The sequence below is a fragment of the Coffea arabica genome, chromosome 10e (genome assembly GCF_036785885.1).
Source record: "Coffea arabica cultivar ET-39 chromosome 10e, Coffea Arabica ET-39 HiFi, whole genome shotgun sequence".
Classification (NCBI taxonomy): domain Eukaryota; kingdom Viridiplantae; phylum Streptophyta; class Magnoliopsida; order Gentianales; family Rubiaceae; genus Coffea; species Coffea arabica.
Window position 1 is genome coordinate 32,116,509 of NC_092328.1, and position 25,537 is coordinate 32,142,045.

Genomic DNA, 25,537 nt, shown 5'->3' on the forward strand with positions numbered 1-25,537 from the left:
TGCGACTGTAATTGGTTATTTTGGGTTGGAATGCTTCGGATTTGATTGTTGAGATCTTCTGATGAAATGTAGCCCTGTATCTTAGATTTAGGATGGCTTTGGAATTACTTGATTTGGACTTCGATAGCCTGATTTATGATGTTTCCGCTAGAATGCATTCTGTGAATCTGTTTTTGTGATTTGGGTGTAGTATTTTGCATTTTTGATCTAGTTACCCTCGAAACTAGACTGAGTAGACTTCTTAAATATTGTAGCGTCTTATGTCCTGAATATATCTACAAAATTTCCGGTCAAACGGATCTGTGTAGCTCGAGTTATAACCAAAACACTCGCACCTGTTTTGTACCCTGAAATTGTGTACGTTTTGAATTTCAGCCTCTGTCCGTGCATTTTTCCGTTTTGATCCCATACGATCTGGGTGTCAACTCCTTCATAAGAAATGTAGATCTTTGTTTTGGCTTTGAAACGATATGAAGTAGGTCGAAATCCGAGTTCGGTAGCTCCTGTTATGACCAAGACAAAATCGATCGTCAGAACTGCCTTGAATCTGGACAGTTCTGACAGGTACTTTGGCACTCACTTTTCGTTCTGTTCTGAGTGGATTCAGGTCTTGACCAAAACATCAAAGTTTTAGCCTTATGTCTCTGCTTTCTAATGCCTTTGGAATTTCCTGATTTGGATTTGTGAGCTGGGAGTTATGGTCCAGAAAACATACCCTGTTCGTTACTCTGGAGTGCAAATTCCTGGAAAGGTTTTCTATACTTTCGACCTATTTCTGTTCAGATCCGGATTTAGGTGTCTTCATGAAAATTGTAGCCCTTCCTCTTAGCTTCGTAACGGTATCTCATGTACCTTGATCCGACATTCCTAGGCTAACTTTTGATCAAAACGGTTTGAGAAGGCAGATTTGACCATTTCCGTTTTCCGTTCCGCGCGGGCGCGTGCACCCGTTTTGCCGTTTCCGCACTTGCAAGTGCCGATTTTGCCGTTTTGTTTGTTTTAAGTATGTTAGTAGCCGTTTGTGATATATTGTGACACAATCTTCAATTTCAGACGTTGGTGAGATAGGTGGAGCCGGTGAGGCCTACTAGCTACTCCTCGCGGCACGAATTTCGTACTTTTGCTCTTTTGTTCGTTGTGTAAGTATTCAGGCCACTCTTATGTGTTAGTTGCTTATGTGTGTTGATATGTATGAAATGGGTACCTAGGCGAGGGTGTACTTTATCACACTCGACCTAAACCCTAATTTACGCACACATTTGTATATGGCATATGTATATGAATCATTTTGGAACTAAACCCCTTGAGCTTGTGGCTCGGGGTGACTTTTGAATAATTTTGTGAAGTTTGTGAGTTTGGGGTTGATCTTCCGACCGAGATGGACTATTCGAGCCGGTTAGGGCTTGGTCGAAGTTAGTCCAACCTGGTTTGAGGTCACCAAGTTTGTGAATCCGGTTCACCGATTATGTGGACCAAGTTTGTGACCCGAGCTTGTGACTCAAGCTCAAGTTTGTGATTTCGTTCGCCCGGGCAAGTTTGTGAGGTGACTGGCCAGTGAGGGTGATAAGGTGTTCGGTGGGTGTACAAGTGAAGTTTCTACGGACCTTATTTATGGTCGACGGAGTGTCGACAGGAGATCACGCATGGCAAATGACTTGGCTTTGGAGCCACCTGTATCCTTATTATGTGATGTTACTTTTCTGCTTTTGCTTTACTCTTACTGTGCAATTGTTGTTACGTGAGATTTAAGCTTTTGCCCCTGTTTACTTACTAAGCATACAGCTTACCCCTTTCCTTTTGTTTTCCTTAGCAGGGGCCGACGCGGGGACTTTTGACACATACACTAGTATAGTTAGGTTTGATTGTAACAGTCAGACAGTTAGGATGTTTGTTTTTGTTTTGGTGGTTTGTATAAGAACCCTCCATATGGTCTACCTTCTGCTGGTCGTTATTCTAATGTATTAGAGTGGTTTGACTCGATACTTTTGAAGGTGTAAATAGAACTCTTTTGGCGTTAGATATCTTGTGAATAGTATGCTTGTAGGTTTATTGAATTTTATTGTTTTAAAATTTTGAGTCCCGACGAGAGCTGGGCAGGCGGCGGCCGAACCCTTTGGTTCGCCTTAGGGGGAGGTGGGGCCGTCACAGGTGGTATCAGAGCCATATGCCGACGGTTGGGACTCTACGTCCTTTTACTGGAAAAGCCCCGAGCCTCTCGTTCGTGAAGAGTCACGAAGCGAAACTCTCCGTAGGGGATGCCCGCGTGCGGGTGGCAAGCTGATAGGTACCTTGTGATGTGACCCTGAGAACTGTCACAGGTGGTATCAGAGCTTAGGCTTCAGATCTCTGTAGTGTATCCTAGGCTTGAAGTTTAGGATGCCGGACTGTGGGATTCGATTTGACTTGAAAGTTAAGCGATTGAGGGATAAAACCTATAGCTGCTTTGCGTGGTCTCTGCGCGGAGTGACCCTGGACTAAGTGGTGAATAAGTATGAGGGACTAAGTGCCCGTTCGAGCATAAGCTATGAATTGCGAATGTTATGAGCCTTTAATCTTTTCCGTGGTATTTGAGGATCATAGATAGGTACGTCGGGTAGGAATTTCGATTGTAGATGTTTTACTCTTGGGACTGGCCAGCTCGAGACGTGAATCGTCTTATTTCGGATTCTTGTGCCTGAGTACTCCAAAGTTGAAGTGGTATTAAGTACCTGAGACTTGTACTTTGGGGAAACATGAACAGGCTTTGTTCGACTGGAAAGAGTATAAGAGGTCAATGGACATCTAGTTTGAATGATAAGTGACGTGAGAGACCGGACGAGGTTATTTAACTGGGACCGGGATGATATCGCCCTTACTTTTGATTTGCTTTTATCCCGTTATGACATGACATTGGTTTGAGTATTTGTGCATATGATTATTTGTCTAATTTGACATGTATGGGTGTATTTGATTATCTGCCTTCTTGATATATGGTGTATTATGTATGTATATGTCTTTTGTGTAATTGGCTTTTGTCGCTTTACTGCATGCATTCATTAAAATACCCTTTTGAAAAAAAAAATAAAAATAAATAAAATTTCGAGGACGAAATTTCTTTAAGGGGGAGAGAGTGTGAGGACCCGCAAATTTCTTATGTTTTTCCTCAAAAATGCCTTTTATTTTAAAATTATTATTTATTTATGCCTCCTACCCAATTATTCCACAATAAGTGCAGATAAACCTAGAAAGTAGGGTTTCACTCTTCGTTTTCAAGATTGGAGCAAAATTAGGGTTTTCGCAATTTTCCGCCGGATGAATTTTCGGTATGGAGCAAGGATCAAATTTGGTGATTAAAAGTGACTTTTAAGTGGGAAATAATATGTGATTAGGAGCAATGATATAAAGTTAGTGAATGGGAAGTAAAAACCCTAGTACGTGTGTTTTTAAGAAAAACGACGCGAACCGGCGGGTCCCGCGCACTACCGATTGAACGCACCAATTGACCACCACTTTCTTACCATACAAGTTTATTGATATTTGAGCAAAATATCCTCTTAATTGTCAGCTTGTTTGACCAAAAATTAGAGGCTAGAAATAGCAAGGAAAGAAAGAGAAAAATGAAAGGTGGAGGTGGCGACACTTGTCGCCATCCTAGAGTTTCTTGGCCAAGTGAGTAACTAACCTTCTTAAACCAATTTTCTGCACTTTCCCTTCATTATTTCTGCTCCATAGCCGACCAAAGAAAGAGAGAAAAGAGAGAACAAGAACAACTTTCTTCTTCTTGAATCTTAGCAATCCAAGTGACAAATCAAATTTCCAAACCGGTTAAAGTGCTAATTGTGAGTTGGGAAGCTAGAGGAACTAGAAATTTTCAAAGGAAATGGAGTATCACTCTTCCAAGCTTTGTTTTTGAGGTACTAAATCTGATCATGGTCCTTGATCTTTTAAATCTTGCTTTAAGATGTTATTTAGCTTAAGTTTTGGCTTGATTTCAAGATGTGCAAGTAGTTGTGATGATTATTGGATGAGATATGCAAGTTAGGGTTTAATAATTTTCTGCCTAAACTTGTTGTATAGTTAGTATATGTTGTATATAAGGTTATATAAGGGGCTTTGGTAGTGATTGGAACAAGAAATTTGAGAAAGTTTCATTGAAGACCAAAAATTCCAGAATCTGGAAAATTTGTTCCCCTTTCTGTCCGGTTTTGTAGCCCTATGTTAGAGGCCGAATTGGCCTTGTATTAAAACATGAAAGTTGTAGGTAATGACATTTTATATGTGCCTGAAAAATTTCAGGTCAATCAGAGTAGCGTAGCATGAGAAAAGTCGAAATTAGCCTTGCTGTCCTGTTTCTACCCGAACCTGAGAACTGCGACTGTAATTGGTTATTTTGGGTTGGAATGCTTCGGATTTGATTGTTGAGATCTTCTGATGAAATGTAGCCCTGTATCTTAGATTTAGGATGGCTTTGGAATTACTTGATTTGGACTTCGATAGCCTGATTTATGATGTTTCCGCTAGAATGCATTCTGTGAATCTGTTTTTGTGATTTGGGTGTAGTATTTTGCATTTTTGATCTAGTTACCCTCGAAACTAGACTGAGTAGACTTCTTAAATATTGTAGCGTCTTATGTCCTGAATATATCTACAAAATTTCCGGTCAAACGGATCTGTGTAGCTCGAGTTATAACCAAAACACTCGCACCTGTTTTGTACCCTGAAATTGTGTACGTTTTGAATTTCAGCCTCTGTCCGTGCATTTTTCCGTTTTGATCCCATACGATCTGGGTGTCAACTCCTTCATAAGAAATGTAGATCTTTGTTTTGGCTTTGAAACGATATGAAGTAGGTCGAAATCCGAGTTCGGTAGCTCCTGTTATGACCAAGACAAAATCGATCGTCAGAACTGCCTTGAATCTGGACAGTTCTGACAGGTACTTTGGCACTCACTTTTCGTTCTGTTCTGAGTGGATTCAGGTCTTGACCAAAACATCAAAGTTTTAGCCTTATGTCTCTGCTTTCTAATGCCTTTGGAATTTCCTGATTTGGATTTGTGAGCTGGGAGTTATGGTCCAGAAAACATACCCTGTTCGTTACTCTAGAGTGCGAATTCCTGGAAAGGTTTTCTATACTTTCGACCTATTTCTGTTCAGATCCGGATTTAGGTGTCTTCATGAAAATTGTAGCCCTTCCTCTTAGCTTCGTAACGGTTTCTCATGTACCTTGATCCGACATTCCTAGGCTAACTTTTGATCAAAACGGTTTGAGAAGGCAGATTTGACCATTTCCGTTTTCCGTTCCGCGCGGGCGCGTGCACCCGTTTTGCCGTTTCCGCACTTGCAAGTGCCGATTTTGCCGTTTTGTTTGTTTTAAGTATGTTAGTAGCCGTTTGTGATATATTGTGACACAATCTTCAATTTCAGACGTTGGTGAGATAGGTGGAGCCGGTGAGGCCTACTAGCTACTCCTCGCGGCACGAATTTCGTACTTTTGCTCTTTTGTTCGTTGTGTAAGTATTCAGGCCACTCTTATGTGTTAGTTGCTTATGTGTGTTGATATGTATGAAATGGGTACCTAGGCGAGGGTGTACTTTATCACACTCGACCTAAACCCTAATTTACGCACACATTTGTATATGGCATATGTATATGAATCATTTTGGAACTAAACCCCTTGAGCTTGTGGCTCGGGGTGACTTTTGAATAATTTTGTGAAGTTTGTGAGTTTGGGGTTGATCTTCCGACCGAGATGGACTATTCGAGCCGGTTAGGGCTTGGTCGAAGTTAGTCCAACCTGGTTTGAGGTCACCAAGTTTGTGAATCCGGTTCACCGATTATGTGGACCAAGTTTGTGACCCGAGCTTGTGACTCAAGCTCAAGTTTGTGATTTCGTTCGCCCGGGCAAGTTTGTGAGGTGACTGGCCAGTGAGGGTGATAAGGTGTTCGGTGGGTGTACAAGTGAAGTTTCTACGGACCTTATTTATGGTCGACGGAGTGTCGACAGGAGATCACGCATGGCAAATGACTTGGCTTTGGAGCCACCTGTATCCTTATTATGTGATGTTACTTTTCTGCTTTTGCTTTACTCTTACTGTGCAATTGTTGTTACGTGAGATTTAAGCTTTTGCCCCTGTTTACTTACTAAGCATACAGCTTACCCCTTTCCTTTTGTTTTCCTTAGCAGGGGCCGACGCGGGGACTTTTGACACATACACTAGTATAGTTAGGTTTGATTGTAACAGTCAGACAGTTAGGATGTTTGTTTTTGTTTTGGTGGTTTGTATAAGAACCCTCCATATGGTCTACCTTCTGCTGGTCGTTATTCTAATGTATTAGAGTGGTTTGACTCGATACTTTTGAAGGTGTAAATAGAACTCTTTTGGCGTTAGATATCTTGTGAATAGTATGCTTGTAGGTTTATTGAATTTTATTGTTTTAAAATTTTGAGTCCCGACGAGAGCTGGGCAGGCGGCGGCCGAACCCTTTGGTTCGCCTTAGGGGGAGGTGGGGCCGTCACAGGTGGTATCAGAGCCATATGCCGACGGTTGGGACTCTACGTCCTTTTACTGGAAAAGCCCCGAGCCTCTCGTTCGTGAAGAGTCACGAAGCGAAACTCTCCGTAGGGGATGCCCGCGTGCGGGTGGCAAGCTGATAGGTACCTTGTGATGTGACCCTGAGAACTGTCACAGGTGGTATCAGAGCTTAGGCTTCAGATCTCTGTAGTGTATCCTAGGCTTGAAGTTTAGGATGCCGGACTGTGGGATTCGATTTGACTTGAAAGTTAAGCGATTGAGGGATAAAACCTATAGCTGCTTTGCGTGGTCTCTGCGCGGAGTGACCCTGGACTAAGTGGTGAATAAGTATGAGGGACTAAGTGCCCGTTCGAGCATAAGCTATGAATTGTGAATGTTATGAGCCTTTAATCTTTTCCGTGGTATTTGAGGATCATAGATAGGTACGTCGGGTAGGAATTTCGATTGTAGATGTTTTACTCTTGGGACTGGCCAGCTCGAGACGTGAATCGTCTTATTTCGGATTCTTGTGCCTGAGTACTCCAAAGTTGAAGTGGTATTAAGTACCTGAGACTTGTACTTTGGGGAAACATGAACAGGCTTTGTTCGACTGGAAAGAGTATAAGAGGTCAATGGACATCTAGTTTGAATGATAAGTGACGTGAGAGACCGGACGAGGTTATTTAACTGGGACCGGGATGATATCGCCCTTACTTTTGATTTGCTTTTATCCCGTTATGACATGACATTGGTTTGAGTATTTGTGCATATGATTATTTGTCTAATTTGACATGTATGGGTGTATTTGATTATCTGCCTTCTTGATATATGGTGTATTATGTATGTATATGTCTTTTGTGTAATTGGCTTTTGTCGCTTTACTGCATGCATTCATTAAAATACCCTTTTGAAAAAAAAAATAAAAAAAAATAAAATTTCGAGGACGAAATTTCTTTAAGGGGGAGAGAGTGTGAGGACCCGCAAATTTCTTATGTTTTTCCTCAAAAATGCCTTTTATTTTAAAATTATTATTTATTTATGCCTCCTACCCAATTATTCCACAATAAGTGCAGATAAACCTAGAAAGTAGGGTTTCACTCTTCGTTTTCAAGATTGGAGCAAAATTAGGGTTTTCGCAATTTTCCGCCGGATGAATTTTCGGTATGGAGCAAGGATCAAATTTGGTGATTAAAAGTGACTTTTAAGTGGGAAATAATATGTGATTAGGAGCAATGATATAAAGTTAGTGAATGGGAAGTAAAAACCCTAGTACGTGTGTTTTTAAGAAAAACGACGCGAACCGGCGGGTCCCGCGCACTACCGATTGAACGCACCAATTGACCACCACTTTCTTACCATACAAGTTTATTGATATTTGAGCAAAATATCCTCTTAATTGTCAGCTTGTTTGACCAAAAATTAGAGGCTAGAAATAGCAAGGAAAGAAAGAGAAAAATGAAAGGTGGAGGTGGCGACACTTGTCGCCATCCTAGAGTTTCTTGGCCAAGTGAGTAACTAACCTTCTTAAACCAATTTTCTGCACTTTCCCTTCATTATTTCTGCTCCATAGCCGACCAAAGAAAGAGAGAAAAGAGAGAACAAGAACAACTTTCTTCTTCTTGAATCTTAGCAATCCAAGTGACAAATCAAATTTCCAAACCGGTTAAAGTGCTAATTGTGAGTTGGGAAGCTAGAGGAACTAGAAATTTTCAAAGGAAATGGAGTATCACTCTTCCAAGCTTTGTTTTTGAGGTACTAAATCTGATCATGGTCCTTGATCTTTTAAATCTTGCTTTAAGATGTTATTTAGCTTAAGTTTTGGCTTGATTTCAAGATGTGCAAGTAGTTGTGATGATTATTGGATGAGATATGCAAGTTAGGGTTTAATAATTTTCTGCCTAAACTTGTTGTATAGTTAGTATATGTTGTATATAAGGTTATATAAGGGGCTTTGGTAGTGATTGGAACAAGAAATTTGAGAAAGTTTCATTGAAGACCAAAAATTCCAGAATCTGGAAAATTTGTTCCCCTTTCTGTCCGGTTTTGTATCCCTATGTTAGAGGCCGAATTGGCCTTGTATTAAAACATGAAAGTTGTAGGTAATGACATTTTATATGTGCCTGAAAAATTTCAGGTCAATCAGAATAGCGTAGCATGAGAAAAGTCGAAATTAGCCTTGCTGTCCTGTTTCTACCCGAACCTGAGAACTGCGACTGTAATTGGTTATTTTGGGTTGGAATGCTTCGGATTTGATTGTTGAGATCTTCTGATGAAATGTAGCCCTGTATCTTAGATTTCGGATGGCTTTGGAATTACTTGATTTGGACTTCGATAGCCTGATTTATGATATTTCCGCTAGAATGCATTCTGTGAATCTGTTTTTGTGATTTGGGTGTAGTATTTTGCATTTTTGATCTAGTTACCCTCGAAACTAGACTGAGTAGACTTCTTAAATATTGTAGCGTCTTATGTCCTGAATATATCTACAAAATTTCCGGTCAAACGGATCTGTGTAGCTCGAGTTATAACCAAAACACTCGCACCTGTTTTGTACCCTGAAATTGTGTACGTTTTGAATTTCAGCCTCTGTCCGTGCATTTTTCCGTTTTGATCCCATACGATCTGGGTGTCAACTCCTTCATAAGAAATGTAGATCTTGGTTTTGGCTTCGAAACGATATGAAGTAGGTCGAAATCCGAGTTCGGTAGCTCCTGTTATGACCAAGACAAAATCGATCGTCAGAACTGCCTTGAATCTGGACAGTTCTGACAGGTACTTTGGCACTCACTTTTCGTTCTGTTCTGAGTGGATTCAGGTCTTGACCAAAACATCAAAGTTTTAGCCTTATGTCTCTGATTTCTAATGCCTTTGGAATTTCCTGATTTGGATTTGTGAGCTGGGAGTTATGGTCCAGCAAACATACCCTGTTCGTTACTCTAGAGTGCGAATTCCTGGAACGGTTTTCTATACTTTCGACCTATTTCTGTTCAGATCCGGATTTAGGTGTCTTCATGAACATTGTAACCCTTCCTCTTAGCTTCGCAACGGTACCTCATGTACCTTGATCCGACATTCCTAGGCTAACTTTTGATCAAAACGGTTTGAGAAGGCAGATTTGACCATTTCCGTTTGCCGTTCCGCGCGGGCGCGTGCACCCGTTTTGCCGTTTCCGCACTTGCAAGTGCCGATTTTGCCGTTTTGTTTGTTTTAAGTATGTTAGTAGCCGTTTGTGATATATTGTGACACAATCTTCAATTTCAGACGTTGGTGAGCTAGGTGGAGCCGGTGGGGCCTACAAGCTACTCCTCGCGGCACGAATTTCGTACTTTTGCTCTTTTGTTCGTTGTGCAAGTATTCAGGCCACTCTTATGTGTTAGTTGCTTATGTGTGTTGATATGTATGAAATGGGTACCTAGGCGAGGGTGTACTTTATCACACTCGACCTAAACCCTAATTTACGCACACATTTGTATATGGCATATGTATATGAATCATTTTGGAACTAAACCCCTTGAGCTTGTGGCTCGGGGTGACTTTTGAATAATTTTGTGAAGTTTGTGAGTTTGGGGTTAATCTTCCGACCGAGATGGACTATTCGAGCCGGTTAGGGCTTGGTCGAAGTTAGTCCAACCTGGTTTGAGGTCACCAAGTTTGTGAATCCGGTTCACCGATTATGTGGACCAAGTTTGTGACCCGAGCTTGTGACTCAAGCTCAAGTTTGTGATTTCGTTCGCCCGGGCAAGTTTGTGAGGTGACTGGCCAGTGAGGGTGATAAGGTGTTCGGTGGGTGTACAAGTGAAGTTTCTACGGACCTTATTTATGGTCGACGGAGTGTCGACAGGAGATCACGCATGGCAAATGACTTGGCTTTGGAGCCACCTGTATCCTTATTATGTGATGTTACTTTTCTGCTTTTGCTTTACTCTTACTGTGCAATTGTTGTTACGTGAGATTTAAGCTTTTGCCCCTGTTTACTTACTAAGCATATAGCTTACCCCTTTCCTTTTGTTTTCCTTAGCAGGGGCCGACGCGGGGACTTTTGACACATACACTAGTATAGTTAGGTTTGATTGTAACAGTCAGACAGTTAGGATGTTTGTTTTTGTTTTGGTGGTTTGTATAAGAACCCTCCATATGGTCTACCTTCTGCTGGTCGTTATTCTAATGTATTAGAGTGGTTTGACTCGATACTTTTGAAGGTGTAAATAGAACTCTTTTGGCGTTAGATATCCTGTGAATAGTATGCTTGTAGGTTTATTGAATTTTATTGTTTTAAAATTTTGAGTCCCGGAGAGAGCTGGGCAGGCGGCCGCCGAACCCTTTGGTTCGCCTTAGGGGGAGGTGGGGCTGTCACATAATACCTCTTCCATGAGCTTCTCAGATCACAAATCATGTAAGGAACAAGTTGGAATACAAAACTTGTCCTTGAAGAACAAGGACCCCTATGACAAATAAAAATGTTCACGGTTTTGCCGTGGCAAGGAAGTAAAGACTTCTCCAAAATCAAGGTCAGTTGCATATAAGTCTTTAATATGCTCAAAACCTAACAATTTAGTATCAAGTGAAGTGATCAAGGAGTACCTTCTCAACAAGGCATCAGTAACCACGTTCATCTCACCATCTTTGTACTTAATCACAAATGGAAAACCATCAATAAAAGCTATCCATCTGGTGTGTCGCTTACTCAACTTGTTTTAAGACTTCAAGTGTTTGAGTGACTCATGATCAGTGTGTAAAACGAACTCTTTAGGATGTAAGTAGTGTTGCCATGTTTGTAAGGCTCGAACCAACACATAGAGCTCCTTGTCATATGTTAAATAATTCAAAGTATCTCCATTCAATTTATCATTGAAGTATGCCATGAGTTTGACTTCTTGAAGCATCACGGCCCCAACACCTAAACCAGAAGCATCACACTCAACTTCAAAAGTCTTATCAAAGTTAGGTTAGTTAAGTACGGGTACATGTATGATCTTGTATTTAAATAATTGAAAAGACTTAACTTGTTCTTCATCCGAATGGAACTTTTCATTCTTCTTGATGATAAATGTTAATGGTGCAACAATGGAGATAAAGTTCTGGACAAAACTCCTATAAAAACTAGTTAGGCCGTGGAAGATCCTCACTTCGCTCACATTGGTTGGAACCGGCCACTCTTCAATGACTTTGATCTTGTCTTGATCAATATGAATACCCTGCACATTTACAACATAACCTAGGAATACAATTTCATTAGTACAAAAAGTACACTTCTTAAGGTTAGCATAGAGGCTTTCCCTTCTAAGTACTTCCAAGATAGCTTGTAAGTGTTTAACATGTTCATCTAAACTCTTACTATAAACTAAGATATCATCAAAATAGATGACAACAAATTTACCTAAGAAGGGACACAAGACATGATTATTAATCTCATAAATATACTAGGAGCAATTGTGAGGACCCGTAAAATTCCTTATATTTTTCTTAAAAATGCCCTTATATTTGGGAATTATTCATTTATTATGGCCCTACTACCCAATCACCCTACAATAAGTGTAAATAATATAGAAGTAAGGGCTTCGTTGTCCATTTTCAAGTTAGAGTGAATTAGGGTTTACACGTTTTTTCGTAGTATGACTATTCGGTACGGAGTGAGGATCAAATTTGGTAGGTAAGAGTGACTTTTGGATGAGAAAATATTATATAATTAGATGTGATAGTAATAAGTTAGTGATTAGAAGGCAAAAATCATAGTATACGTGATTTAAGAAAAATCGGCTCGAACTGACGAATATCGATCACTACCGATTGAACCCACCACTTGACCACCACTTCCCTACCACCACATACCCTTGATATTTTTGCAAAATATCCCCCCTCCCCTCATCCTCAGCCATATGGCCGAAAATTGTGGCCAAAATGCAAGGAAAAAGAAAGCAAAACTTGGATGGCTTTAGTGGTGACAAGTGTCAACCATCTATGGTTCCTTGACCAACCTCTTGTCTTGCCTTCTTATCCCTTATTTCAGCCCAATTTCCCTCATTTCTTTCTGTTTTTGGCCGAGAGCAAGAAGGAGCAAGAGACTGAAGAGAGTTTCAATCTTCTACCTTGAATCTAACCTTTTGTGTGCAACCAAGAAAAACTAAACCGATTAATCCCTAGTTTGGAAGCTTGGGAAGCTAGGGAACCAAAAATTTCAAGGAGAGGTGAAGGATCATCCTAGCAAGCTCTTGTCTTGAGGTATAATGGCTGATCAACCTTTCTTTCTCCATTAATCATGATTAAGTTGGGTATTAATGGTAGTATTGTGCTTGTGATGCTTGTTTCAAGTGATTTTGATGATTAGATGGATAACTTTTGAGTTAGGGTTTCTTGTGGGTTAGGGGTTGTATGATGTACATATGTGGTATATAATCTTGTAAAGGAGATAGCTTGAATCAAGATAAAAATGAGAAGTATAGCTTGAATATAGCAAAATTCTAGATTTCTGGAAATCTTAGCTTCAGTTCTGTCCGGTTCTATTTCATAATGTTAGAGGCCGAACTAGGCTTAGAACAAAACAAGAAAGTTGTAGAGAATGACATTTTATGGTTTTCTACAAAATTTCAGCTCAATCAGAGCAACGTAACCTGTGAAAAGATGAAAATACCCTGACAGCCCAAGGAGTAAAATCAGTGGATAGTTTCGACAGTACACCAAGTTGGTTGCATTTGTTCACCTAGATACGTACTGAACTAGCTTTTAGTCAAAACATTAAAATTTTAGTACTTTGTCTTAGATTTTCAACACCTCTAAGAACGCCTTAAACGGACTTTGGTAGCATGAGATATGGCCATTTGGAGGTAGTACGGTTAACTGGCCGGTTAGTTGGGATTTGGTTCTGTGAATTGGGAATTTGACTGGGTTACACTGGAAATTGGACTAAGTGATCTTCATCAAAATTGTATCCTTTTGTCTTAGCTTCGAAACGGTATAAGTTGCACCTCAATCCGATAGGCTTAGCTTCGGTTGTGTCCATTACGTAAAAACACGTCAAATCTACGCTCGAGGACTAGAGAAATATACTTGCAACTGGAGTAAGGGTTAAGAGTGATTACCACTTGAACTATCTAGGATATTTGAGTCTTCTTTTTTCGAGGTATATAAGTAAGGATTTGGCCGAACTTGTACCCTTGAGAAATACAACCATGACTACTAGAAATACGTTTTCCTTGTACTTTTGACTCAAATGGCATTTCCAAGTATAAATGTTACAAAGTTATATAGTTTGAAAAGCGAGCGAGTGTTTCACGAATATTCTCCAAGTGAATTTCCATGTCTTGATTCTTATTGAACGAAACGTCTACGTTTCGAATCTTAGTTGATTTTTAAAGTTCTGAAACAAAGTCTTATCGCAGATTTGGACTCCGAACCCAGAGTATAACCCAGACGTGATTACTAGGGGCACTTCATTTTGGTGAGTGCTTCCAAATACCTGATTGAACTGGACACTTGTTTCCAATACTTGATCAATATGGTTGAATGGTATATGACTGGTTTGATCGGGCAAGAGTGTACTTTATCGCACTTGCCCTTATTTGATATATACTTATTTATTGTTGAAAATGATTTGATATACTTGTTTATGTTGTGAGCACTTCCTGGAAGTCCAGAAACCCTGCAGCAAGTTACTCGAGTTGAGCCGGCAAGGGCTTGATCGATTGGGTAATGAACCCTGGGTCTCTTGTTTGTCGAGTGGAGTGATATCTCCTCGACTAATCGGTATACTCGAGTATTACCACCCGTGTTTATTGAGGATTTTGGGCCCAGTAGGGGGTTTGAATGGTGGACGGAGAGTAGTGTAAGTGGTGCTCTACTGGATTGGTTACTTACTTGAAGGTTGACGGAGTGTCAACTATTACTTGATCAAGCTCTGGTGATGCACTGGGAATTTGGCTCCTGAGAGCCTTCCGTATCGTTATATTTTGGAATGATTATTGCTTATTGGATTATTGATTCTTCTGAAAAACTTTTACACTCGCTCATTTTGAGATTGCTACTTGAAGGGTTATTGCTCACTTTTATGAACTCTTCATGCTCTTTACTTTGCTATATCAAAAACTTGTACTTATAAATAATGGTCAATTTGCTATTTGGAACCTCGCTGGGCTTTTAGCTCATTCCACTCCATTTATTTTCCTTACAGGAGCTACGAGCGAGGAGTGAGACGTGTACAGACTAACGTAGTCTAGTTGTTTTGAATTTTGTAATTGTACTCGCACCAGTCGCTCGATTAGGGTTGAATGTACTGAGAACTTAAATCTTTTGATATATTTGGGACTGTATGGATGGTTGAGATAGAAATGAATGCATTCGTATGTTCCAAACTTGGGAACCGTTATTTCGTTTATTATTGAGGTTGCACATTATTTTAATTGATGCGAGTGAGTGAGTCCTGGCGAGAGTTGGGCAGGCGGTCCGCTAAACCCTAGGGTACGCCTAGGGGGAGGTGGGGCCGTCACAGATGGTATCAGAGCTCCTATTGAGCTCGTACCGGGAGAAGGTTCTCAGACTGTGGGGATTGGCTTGTTAAGTGTGGAACAATTGTCTATTGTTGGGGACCTTAGATATGTATGTTAGGTAGGAATCTCTAATATGTGTGATTTGCTCATGAGCCTGGCCAGCTTGAGTGGTGAATTATCATATTTTTGGATTCTTGTCCCCGAGTACCAAAGAGTGATACCTTTACGATAAGTTGAGATCTTGAGTAATATTAGGATAAGTTTGGATGGCGAAAGCAAAGGCACGGGGAATGCGAATAGTCTGGACTTGAAATATATTGAAGATATTCGTGGGATTTGGGATCCTTATTATTCACGTGCTTCACGTTTTGATTAAGTGTAGTGCCTGAGCAATACCTAGGGTTAATGTCCTATAGGTTATGTGACTTATTTTGATTGAATGTGTTGCATTACCCCTGTTTTATGATTTGGAAAGGTTTATTTGAGCCTCATTTTATTCTGTTTATACTTATCTTGTATCATTGATTAGTTGGCTATATTGCTATAGTTGATTAGCCGCGAAACATGGAGGGTAGAAGAAGTCAAGCCAGGGGAACTAACCGAGGACGCAGTCCTAGTCGTGGCCGTGGGGGCAGACAAGCACAGGAACCGGTGCAAGAATCGAGAGAGAAGAGAGAGGCAACGATTGAGCCACAACCTGGACCCTAGGTTGTAGAGGGAGATCAAGTGGCAACTGCAATCCAACAAATGACTAATATTCTGGCCCGTTTAGTGGAACAACAGGGACAAGCCCCTGTAAATCAACCTAGGGATCTCAATATGGGACAGGATAGGGCCTTTGAGGGATTCCAGAAGTTCTCTCCACCTAAGTTCTTGGGAGGACCAGACCCGGAGGGAGCCGAGAGATGGCTAGAGGCCATGATCAACATCTTTGCCACTTTAAACTATGCAGAGGATAGGCAAGTACAATTCGTTATTTTCCAGTTCGAAGGTCCAGCCAGGGATTGGTGGAACCTAATTAGGGCTAAATGGGAAAGAGAGAGTACTGCATGGACTTGGGTGTACTTTGTACGGGAGTTTAACGAGAAATACCTCCCACCTATTGTCTAGGAGAAAAGAGAAGATGATTTTATTAAGCTCCGTCAGGGAACTTTGAGTATAGCTGAGTATGAAACCCAATTTACGAAGTTGTCAAAATTTGCTCCTGAATTGATAGCCACGGAACAAAGAAGGATAAGGAGGTTTGTGCAAGGGCTCAATGTGAAAATACAAGAGGCCTTGGCGGCGGCCCAAATTAATACGTTTACGGAGGTTTTGGAGAAGGCCCAACGAATAGAAATTGCTAGGGCACAAGTGAGAGCTTTTCATGCAAAAGGGAGAGGTGCGCCTGGTGGAAGTCAAGGGCAAGGACAAGGTGATTTAGATATGCCACCCTCTAAGATGGATCGAGGAGATGGTGGTGAGAAAGTGTCAGGGACATCTAAGGAAATTACTCCAAGAGGAGCCTCGCGTGGCAGGGAGAAAGCAGGAGGTGCCTTACAAGGAGGTCAAACTCGAGTACCTTGTGGGTACTGTGGAAAGGCCAATCATACGGAGAATGATTGTTGGCGAAAGGCGGGAAAATGTTTATGGTGTGGTAGTGCCGAGCACCAGCTTGCAACTTGTCCCCGTAGGTCACACCTAAACCCTGAACAAGCAAATGTAGGATGGACTAAGCCAAGAGTGCCAGCTAGAGTGTACGCCTTGGACCAACAGGCATTACCTGAACCATCAGAGATAGTAGTAGGTACGATTCGTGATTTCTATTGTTTAACTAAGGTTTGGCTATAGTGAGATCTAAGAGCTAGAAATGAAAATACAAGAAAATACCCTACGTTATTTAGGAGTGCATGGATGAATTTCGAGAACAAAATTCTTTTAAGGGGGAGAGAGTGTGAGAACCCGTAAAATTCCTTATATTTTTCTTAAAATTGCCCTTATATTTAGGAATTATTCATTTATTATGGCCCTACTACCCAATCACCCTACAATAAGTGTAAATGGATATAGAAGTAAGGGTTTCGTTGTCCGTTTTCAAGTTAGAGTGAATTAGGGTTTACACGTTTTTTCGTAGTGTGACTATTCGGTACGGAGTGAGGATCAAATTTGGTAGGTAAGAGTGACTTTTGGATGAGGAAATATTATATAATTAGAAGTGATAATAATAAGTTAGTGATTAGAAGGCAAAAACCCTAGTATACGTGATTTCACAAAAATCGGCTCGAACCGACGGATATCGATCACTACCGATTGAACCCACCACTTGACCACCACTTCCCTACCACCACATACCCTTGATATTTTTGCGAATTATCCCCGCCCTCATCCTCAGCCATATGGCCGAAAATTGTGGCCAAAATGCAAGGAAAAAGAAAGCAAAACTTCGATGGCTTTAGTGGTGACAAGTGTCAACCATCTATGGTTCCTTGACCAACCTCTTGTCTTGCCTTCTTATCCCTTATTTCAGCCCAGTTTCCCTCATTTCTTTCTCTTTTTGGCCGAGAGCAAGAAGGAGCAAGAGACTGAAGAGAGTTTCAGTCTTCTACCTTGAATCTAACCTTTTAAGTGAAACTAAGAAAAACTAAACTGATTAATTCCTAGTTTGAAAGTTTGGGAAGCTAGGGAACCAAAAATTTCAAGGAGAGGTGAAGGATCATCCTAGCAAGCTCTTGTCTTGAGGTATAATGGCTGATCAACCTTTCTTTCTCCATTAATCATGATTAAGTTGGGTATTAATGGTAGTATTGTGCTTGTGATGCTTGTTTCAAGTGATTTTGATGATTAGATGGATGACGTTTGAGTTAGGGTTTCTTGTGGGTTAGGAGTTGTATGATGCATATATGTGGTATATGATCTTTTAAAGGTAATAGTAGCGGTAGTTTCAAGGTGAAAATATGAATTATAGCTTGAAATAACAAAAATTCCAGATTTCTGGAAAATTTAGCTCAGTTCTGCCCGATTCTATTTCATCATGTTAGAGGCCGAACTAGTCTTAGCAGAAAACATGAAAGTTGTAGAGAATGACATTTTGTGGTTTCCTACAAAATTTCAGCTCAATCGGAGCAACGTAGCCTGTGAAAATATGAAAATACCCTGACTGCCCTAGGAGTAAAATCAGTGGATAGTTTCAACAGTACACCAAGTTGATTGCGTTTGTTCACCTGGATACGTACTGAACTAGCTTTTAGTCAAAACATTAAAGTTTTAGTACTTTGTCTTAGATTTTCAACGCCTTAAACGGACTTTGGTAGCTTGAGATATGGCCATTTGGAGGTAGTACGGTTAACTGGCCGGTTAGTTGGGATTTGGTTCTGTGAATTGGGAATTTGACTGGGTTACACTGGAAATTGGACTAAGTGATCTTCATCAAAATTGTATCCTTTTGTCTTAGCTTCGAAACGGTATAAGTTGTACCTCAATCCGATTGACTTAGCTTCGGTTGTGTCCGTTACGCAAAAACACGTCAAATCTACGCTCGAGGACTAGAGAAATATACTTGCAACTGTAGTAAGGGTTAAGAGTGATTACCTGTGACGTCCCGAAAAAAAAAGAGTTTGAGAACCCGGAAATTTTCTAATTTTCTAGGGTTTATTTTATTTAATCGCCCGCCTTTTCTACATTTTCTTGATTAGAAAAATTCCCCAGATAAAGTTTATGAGCAAAAATAGTTTTAAAATGATTTTTCTAGTATCGGTTAGTTTTTGAGAAATTAAAAGCGTATTTTGGACGTGGGACCCGCAAGTGCGGTAAATGCATTATATTTTTGACAACTTGTTGGATTTTTGTATTAAGTGATATTATTTTACAAAGTGTTAAGATATTTGTATTGGAGAGACAAAAAGATAAGTTTTAAACCTAAAGGTGACAAGTGTCACCATTTGATTGGGCTTACCTTAAGACCTTTCTTACCAGTGACTTAAATAACCAAAAATGACCCAAAATATCTTCATTTCTAAGCTTCATATGGCTGACCACCTTCAAGCAATAAGGGAAGAAAAGCTCTCCAATTTCTTTGCTCCAAGCTTGCTTAATCTTCACTTTTAACCGTTTAATTTTAGTTTTACTCCATAAAACCTCTTCACTTAGTGTTTGTGAGTTGTTTGGTGGAGTTGTTTGGAAAGTTAAGGTGACCAATAGCTCTCTCTCTCTTGTGTTCAAGGTAAGTTGTGAAGAACCACCCTCCTCCCTTAATTGATGCTTAAATCATGCTTAGAGGTTGTATGAGATGCAATTTTATGGATTAAATCTTGAGTTTTGGTTGAATGATGAAGTTTTATTATTTTTGGGGATTTTTCTGTTTTAATATAAGCATGATTGTGTGGCTATCTATGATGATTGGAAATGGTATATAATGATTCTAGAAGGCGAAAAAAGTGGAAGATTGCAAGTAAATTCTGTTTTGGAAGAAATCTGGAAAATTAGGGTTCTTGGTTCTTCATTCTGTCCGAACTTTTTGGTCCTAGATAGAGGCCGAATTGGCCTTGGCTTAAAACATGAAAGTTGTAGGGAATGATATTTTAAATGTTCCTACAAAATTTCAGGTCAATCGGAGTAGTGTAGAATGAGATAAATCGAAATTACTATTGCTGTTCTGGGTTCATCAGGATGTTAGAACTGCGTCTGAAATGGGTTGTTTTGACTGGAATTTCTTTGGATTTGGTTGTTGAGGTCTTCTGATGAAATGTATCTTGATGCCCTAGCTACCATATTCCTTTGGAATTTCTGCATTTGGACCTATTTAGACTGAGTTGTACTGATTACAGTATAGTGTGATTTGCAAACCTGCAATTACGGTTCTGGTTTGGTATTTTGCATATTTTACCTAGTTGTGCTAGGATTTGGACTGAGTGGCCTTCTACATTGTTGTAGCCCTGGTTCTTAGCTTCGAAACGGTGGGTCTTGGACCTCCATCCGATACTCGTAGTACCTTTGGTACCATTACCGCAAAATGACGTCAAAACTGTTTTTCTAGTTTGAGCTAAACTTTCATTTCCGGACTTTTCCCTAGCTTGACTTGTACTAGTACTACTTGGAGCTTGCTGAATGGCTATTGGATGAACTTGTTGTTGTGTGTGTACCTTTGGGACTGGCTTAGGATATAATGAAGCCGTGATGGCTGGAAAAGTTAGCAAATTCAGGGGAAATGCTGTCCGAATTTGGAATGGGCTTGATTGCTTTGCGTTTGTGCTTTAGGGCTTGGACTTGAGTGAAGTAATGCAATATGATGGATGGTTTCAGAGCCGTGGAGGTGAGTGACCTCAAACTATTTCTAAAATTATTTATGAACCATTTCTTGCATTATTTGCTTTTGAACTGTTTTCAAAGTTACTTTTGGAACTGTTTTCTTGCATATCATGCGTGCTTGCATATCAGTGTCTTGTTATTATTGATTTTGCTTTCAATGATTGTTAAAACGAGTTTTCTAGGCGAGTGTGTACTTTATCGCACTCGACCTAAATAAATATGAAATTTTCAATGATTAATGATTAAATGCTACTTGCGCATGAATGTAAGCCTTTTGGGCTGAACTGGCCATTGCCCCTTGTTACCGGTCGTCTCGAGCCAGAAGCGGACTCGGTCGGGCGACTAGGAACTTGGGTGAACGTTTCGGTATACTCGAGTATTACCTTGTAGGTTGGTGGAGCCTGGCCAAAAGCCAGGGACGGGGTGAATGAATGCACGAATGAAACCCAATGAAATGAAATGACAGGAGAACGAATGTATCCTTTTCATGAATGTTACTATTGCTTTCCATTGTAAATGTTTCTTGAATTATTGATACTCCATATTGAAATGACATTATTGAAATGAACGATTGTGAAACTGATTTGATAACTGATTTTACTGGTTACTCGCTGAGCTTCTAGCTCACCCCAAAAATATTTTATTCCCCTTCACAGGGCTCAAGGCGAAGGAGTGGCTTGTAGTGTTTATCATGGATTATATCATGTATGGATTGAACTTGGATTTCCTTTTGTGTAATCGTTCATATTGGGAATGTATTGAATGTTTAGAATTGATTGGATGTGTAATAGTCTAGCTTTGGACTTCCTCCTGTATAATAGTTGGTATCAAGGATCAGAGTGGCGCAGTGGAAGCGTGGACGCTTCGCTTTTGATATGTAATTTTTGAGGAATTTGATGTAATATATGAGATTTATATTGTAATATTTGAGGTTTATTCTTGTAATTCAATTGAGGACTTTAGTGAACGACTGAGTCCCGGCGAGAGCCGGGCAGGCGGCCCGCCAAACCCTCTGGTTCGCCTTAGGGGGAGGTGGGGTCGTGACATTACCACTTGAACTATCTAGGATATTTGAGTCTTCTTTTTCCGAGGTATACAAGTAAGGATTTGGCCGAACTTGTACCCTTGAGAAATACAACCATGACTACTAGAAATACGTTTTCCTTGTACTTTCGACTCAAATGGCATTTCCAAGTATAAATGTTACAAAGATATATAGTTTGAAAAGCGACCGAGTGTTTCACGAATATTCTCCAAGTGAATTTCCATGTCGTGATTCTTATTGAACGAAACGTCTACGTTTCGAATCTTAGTCGATTTTTAAAGTTCTGAAACTAAGGCTGCGTTTGGATTCCCTGTTTTTGGGGGTGTTTTTGAAAAACAATACTGTAGCAGTTTTTTAAAAACACGCATTGTCGTTTGGATTGTTGTTTTTGAAAAACTCTTATTTTTTGAAAAACACATGCGTTTGGATTGAGCTGTTTTTGAAAAACAGCTTCGTTTGGATTAGCTGTTTTTGTGGGATTTTTTAAAAATAAAACTTTACTGTAGCAGAGTTTTTAGAGCATATTTTGGATTGGATGTTGGAAAATATTTTGAAATATTTAAGAATATAAAAGTTTTTAGAAAATATTTTGAGATACATTCTTGAAAATTTTTTTTAAAAAAATAAAACTAATTTTTTGATTACCTTTTATAGTACTTTTTAAAATTTTTTATTGTATTTCAAAAACTAGTTTATGTGTAACACCCCCAAAACAGGGGATCTAAGGGTCCAAATGTGTAATTGGCCAATACGTTCGCTATGTTTGCAAAATATTGGCCATTAAATTATGTCCCCTCCCGCAATTTCCTAAAGTAGTTGGCAAAGTTTCAACCAAATTTTGCACTGTAAAAAATGTGCCTAGAACTTAACTCGGTCATGACTTATTCGTACGTCACCATTCACAAACTCACGTGAACTAAACCGGCAAACTGAATACTTACTGAGGTTGTAGAGCAAAGTATGAGTCCGCAAATATAATTCAAATGTGCAAATCCCTGGACAAGCAATAACACAATTAACTGGAGCCAAATTAAAAGTAATCCCTCATTCACCAGGAACGTGAATTAAACATTTAAGTACAAATCAGAAGCTGATTTAACACACTTTTGGTCCTAGGCCAAGCACTAGAGTCTAGTTATTAGCATTCACATACATGTGCGCCGCCATTGCCCGCCGATCTTCATTCCAGTTATCTATGCCCTGCTGCGACATATCGATAGGTTGACCCATCTGCACTTGTTCCCCTGCTATGTGTGCATCTGCAAAGGCACCATTTATCGCTTCTTCATTGAAGTACTCATCATTCGGCACATAATCGCGCATAAAATTGTGAAGAGCACAACATGCAAGCACAATATTATTTTGCGTTGCTATCAGGTAGTTCTGCATTGGACCTTTGAGTATTGGAAATCGCTTCTTAAGAACTCCAAATGTACGCTCAATAATATTCCTAACTGATGCATGTCGCCTATTGAACAGCGCTTTAGCTGCTCGCTCATGAGGTGTGCCCCGTGCACCCCTAAACGGAGCCATAAACCCCGGCATATTTCTGTAGGCAGCATCTACTGCATAATATTTTCCTGTTGATTTAATGACATAGGTTTCATGTTATAGCCCCTACTCATTTATTACAGAAACAAATGCTGTAAATAATCTGTCAAATACAAAAGAGACTATTTCCTACTGTCTTGTATTATAAAAGTAATTCGTTACCAGACATATTCTAAAAAGGCATTTCAATTAAATTACCTTGCGGTGGCATTGGAAATCCTGAGCCCGGATCAAGCAAGGTCTCTTGGAGAATTCTGGCATCATGAGCACTACCCTCCCAGCCGACCCGAACAAAGACAAACCGCATATCATGATCGCAGGCAGCAAGTATATTCTGGGATAAGTCGCCATGCCGATTTCTGAACCTCTCTCTTACCTCTGCTCTGCACCAAGCGGATACGTGGGTCCCATCTAAAGCTCCCACACAATCCTATATAAGTGAAATAAGTTTGGCTATAAGTTTCACATGCTCGCAGAAACCTACATGAGAGTGCATGTCCAACTAAAAATGAGATACATACTCGGAACCACGGCATGAGCAAACCATTGTTCAAGATCCGAGGATGCGTGTCATCGACGTTTCTTGGCCTAACGAGATCACGACCTAGCCGAACCAAAGCTCGTAAGACACGACGAACGTGTCGATCAATCGTCTCCGTTGAGTGCTGGAACCGCTCGGCTAATACCCGGTGCCGCTCATCATGGCTCAGGCACATTAGGGTTAAAGCAACGGATTCATGTACCCCCACTCTTTGAGAAGGATATGCATGCCAGTAACCCCGATTAAGCAATAAATCGCACAACAAAAGGAATTGAGGAACATCCAAGCGCATATTCTGAATAATTCGGTCTTCATGTCCGTTAATAATCTCAACCACATAATCTCTCCCTGACAGCGCGCTATCTCGTACTCTTCGTCTTCTTGGGACCTGCTGATGTGTATCCTGGAAAAAGAACATGAAACCCAATAATACGACGTACATAAGGATGTTGTCGAGCTCCTCATCATCTAGCTCGTCATCCAGTTGACCTCCTTGAATGTGCCCATCGTTGTCCATCTTCGCACAGCAACAACTTTGAACTCTGAAATTGGCCAAGTGATTGAAGAACATTAAACCCTATTCTAGTAGTACAAGTGAAATATTATCAACCAAGAAATAATAACCTCAATTGATACAAATTCCAAGAAATAATTATAAAGAAACAAACATCCAAGCATTATATATGTGTAATAACACGAAAACATTAGGTTGATATCCTCAATATAATGCAAAAACGGTGTAACTATGAATACTAAAAGAGGAAATAAGCACATAATTCCTCGTATGTTAACTCACAACCTCATTTAAAGGTTGATATCCATGTAAACCAATTGAGTCAATTGCTGAAATCCCCAACAAATTCTACTAAATAAGTTCAACCCATTATTATAAACACTCACAAATAAATTAATAGCAATATCCTCAATATGAAGAAAAAAATAGACAAAACCCTATGCCTAAAATAACCTGAAATATTCTTAATCATAGATTAAACAAGTGAAATAATTAAACAAGTTCAACCATTTATTACAAAGTGTCAAAAGTGCAATAAGTAAATCTCCTAACAAGTTTATTTTATATATAAGTTCACTTAATAATTATAAACACTCACAGGCACATTTGGGGAATGCCAATAATATAATGGAAAAAAAAATGTCAACTATCCTTGTACACAGGTGAAATAATTAAACAAGTTCAACCATTTCATATAAAGACTCACAAGTTGAATAAGTAAATATCGTACAGTGTGTAGCAAACAAGTTCAAATATTATTTTGAAAATAACTGAATAAGGAGTTTAAATTAGCAGACATAAACCTAGCTATCTGAGAAAATAACTGTGAGTAATTAATACTAGAAAACACGAAAACCAAAAAATTTATATGGCAACTATGAGTACACAAAATATTAGCCATTGCACTTTTACGGGGCCACAGTTGATATTTAGTGAACATCAGCCAATATTGCTATCCCCAGCACAAGTAAATTATGTAAACATTCCCTGAATGACACAAGGATAAAATGATAACAGGCCCCGGTGTGAATGTGATAACAGAAAAACCCAAAGAATAGATATTAAATGATGCCAATAAAATTAATTTAGGAACATGGCTCCCTAATATATACGGCATTGCACTATTTCCTAACAACCAATACTGAGAAGCACTACTGCAACCAATATTGAGAAGCACACTCAAATTATTTAACACACGATGGTCCCTGAACATGCAGATGGTATTCAGAAATAACCTGAACCAGCTCCAAATGTTAAAAAATATACAAACAAAGATGACCATCGGCTCACAAAAAAATGTAGCGGCAACTCCTGTCACACAAAATGAAAATCCGTGCACCATTCCCAACAAATAATATATAGTAAACAATTCAACCAACATTTATAAACGCAACCAAATAAATTATCCGAAATTTTTGTAACCTCAACTTCATCTCACAAGAAAAAAAAAAACTAAATTGGGTCCACGGTACAGTAAAGAAATGAATAACACAGGCCAATGTCAACTCCAAGTACATAAATCCAAACGAATAGATCAAATCCATTTAAGGCATGGGGAAAACTAAGACGAAGGCTGCCGCAATAGTTTTGGGCTGGATTGAACGACATGCTAAGGGGGGGGAGAGGAAGCCTC

At 39.7% G+C, this 25,537-nt stretch overlaps 1 protein-coding gene across 1 annotated transcript; it reads right to left on the bottom strand.

The window, feature by feature from the left end:
* Positions 1–22,429: 22,429 nt before the first annotated feature.
* LOC113711410 (protein ALP1-like) lies at positions 22,430–23,907 on the bottom strand. The gene is made up of 3 exons (XM_027234577.1): positions 23,371–23,907; positions 23,048–23,279; positions 22,430–22,878 (listed from the first exon to the last, which is right to left on the bottom strand). The coding sequence occupies exons 1-3, from the start codon at positions 23,905–23,907 to the stop codon at positions 22,430–22,432; spliced, it is 1,218 nt and encodes a 405-aa protein (XP_027090378.1).
* Positions 23,908–25,537: the final 1,630 nt, after the last annotated feature.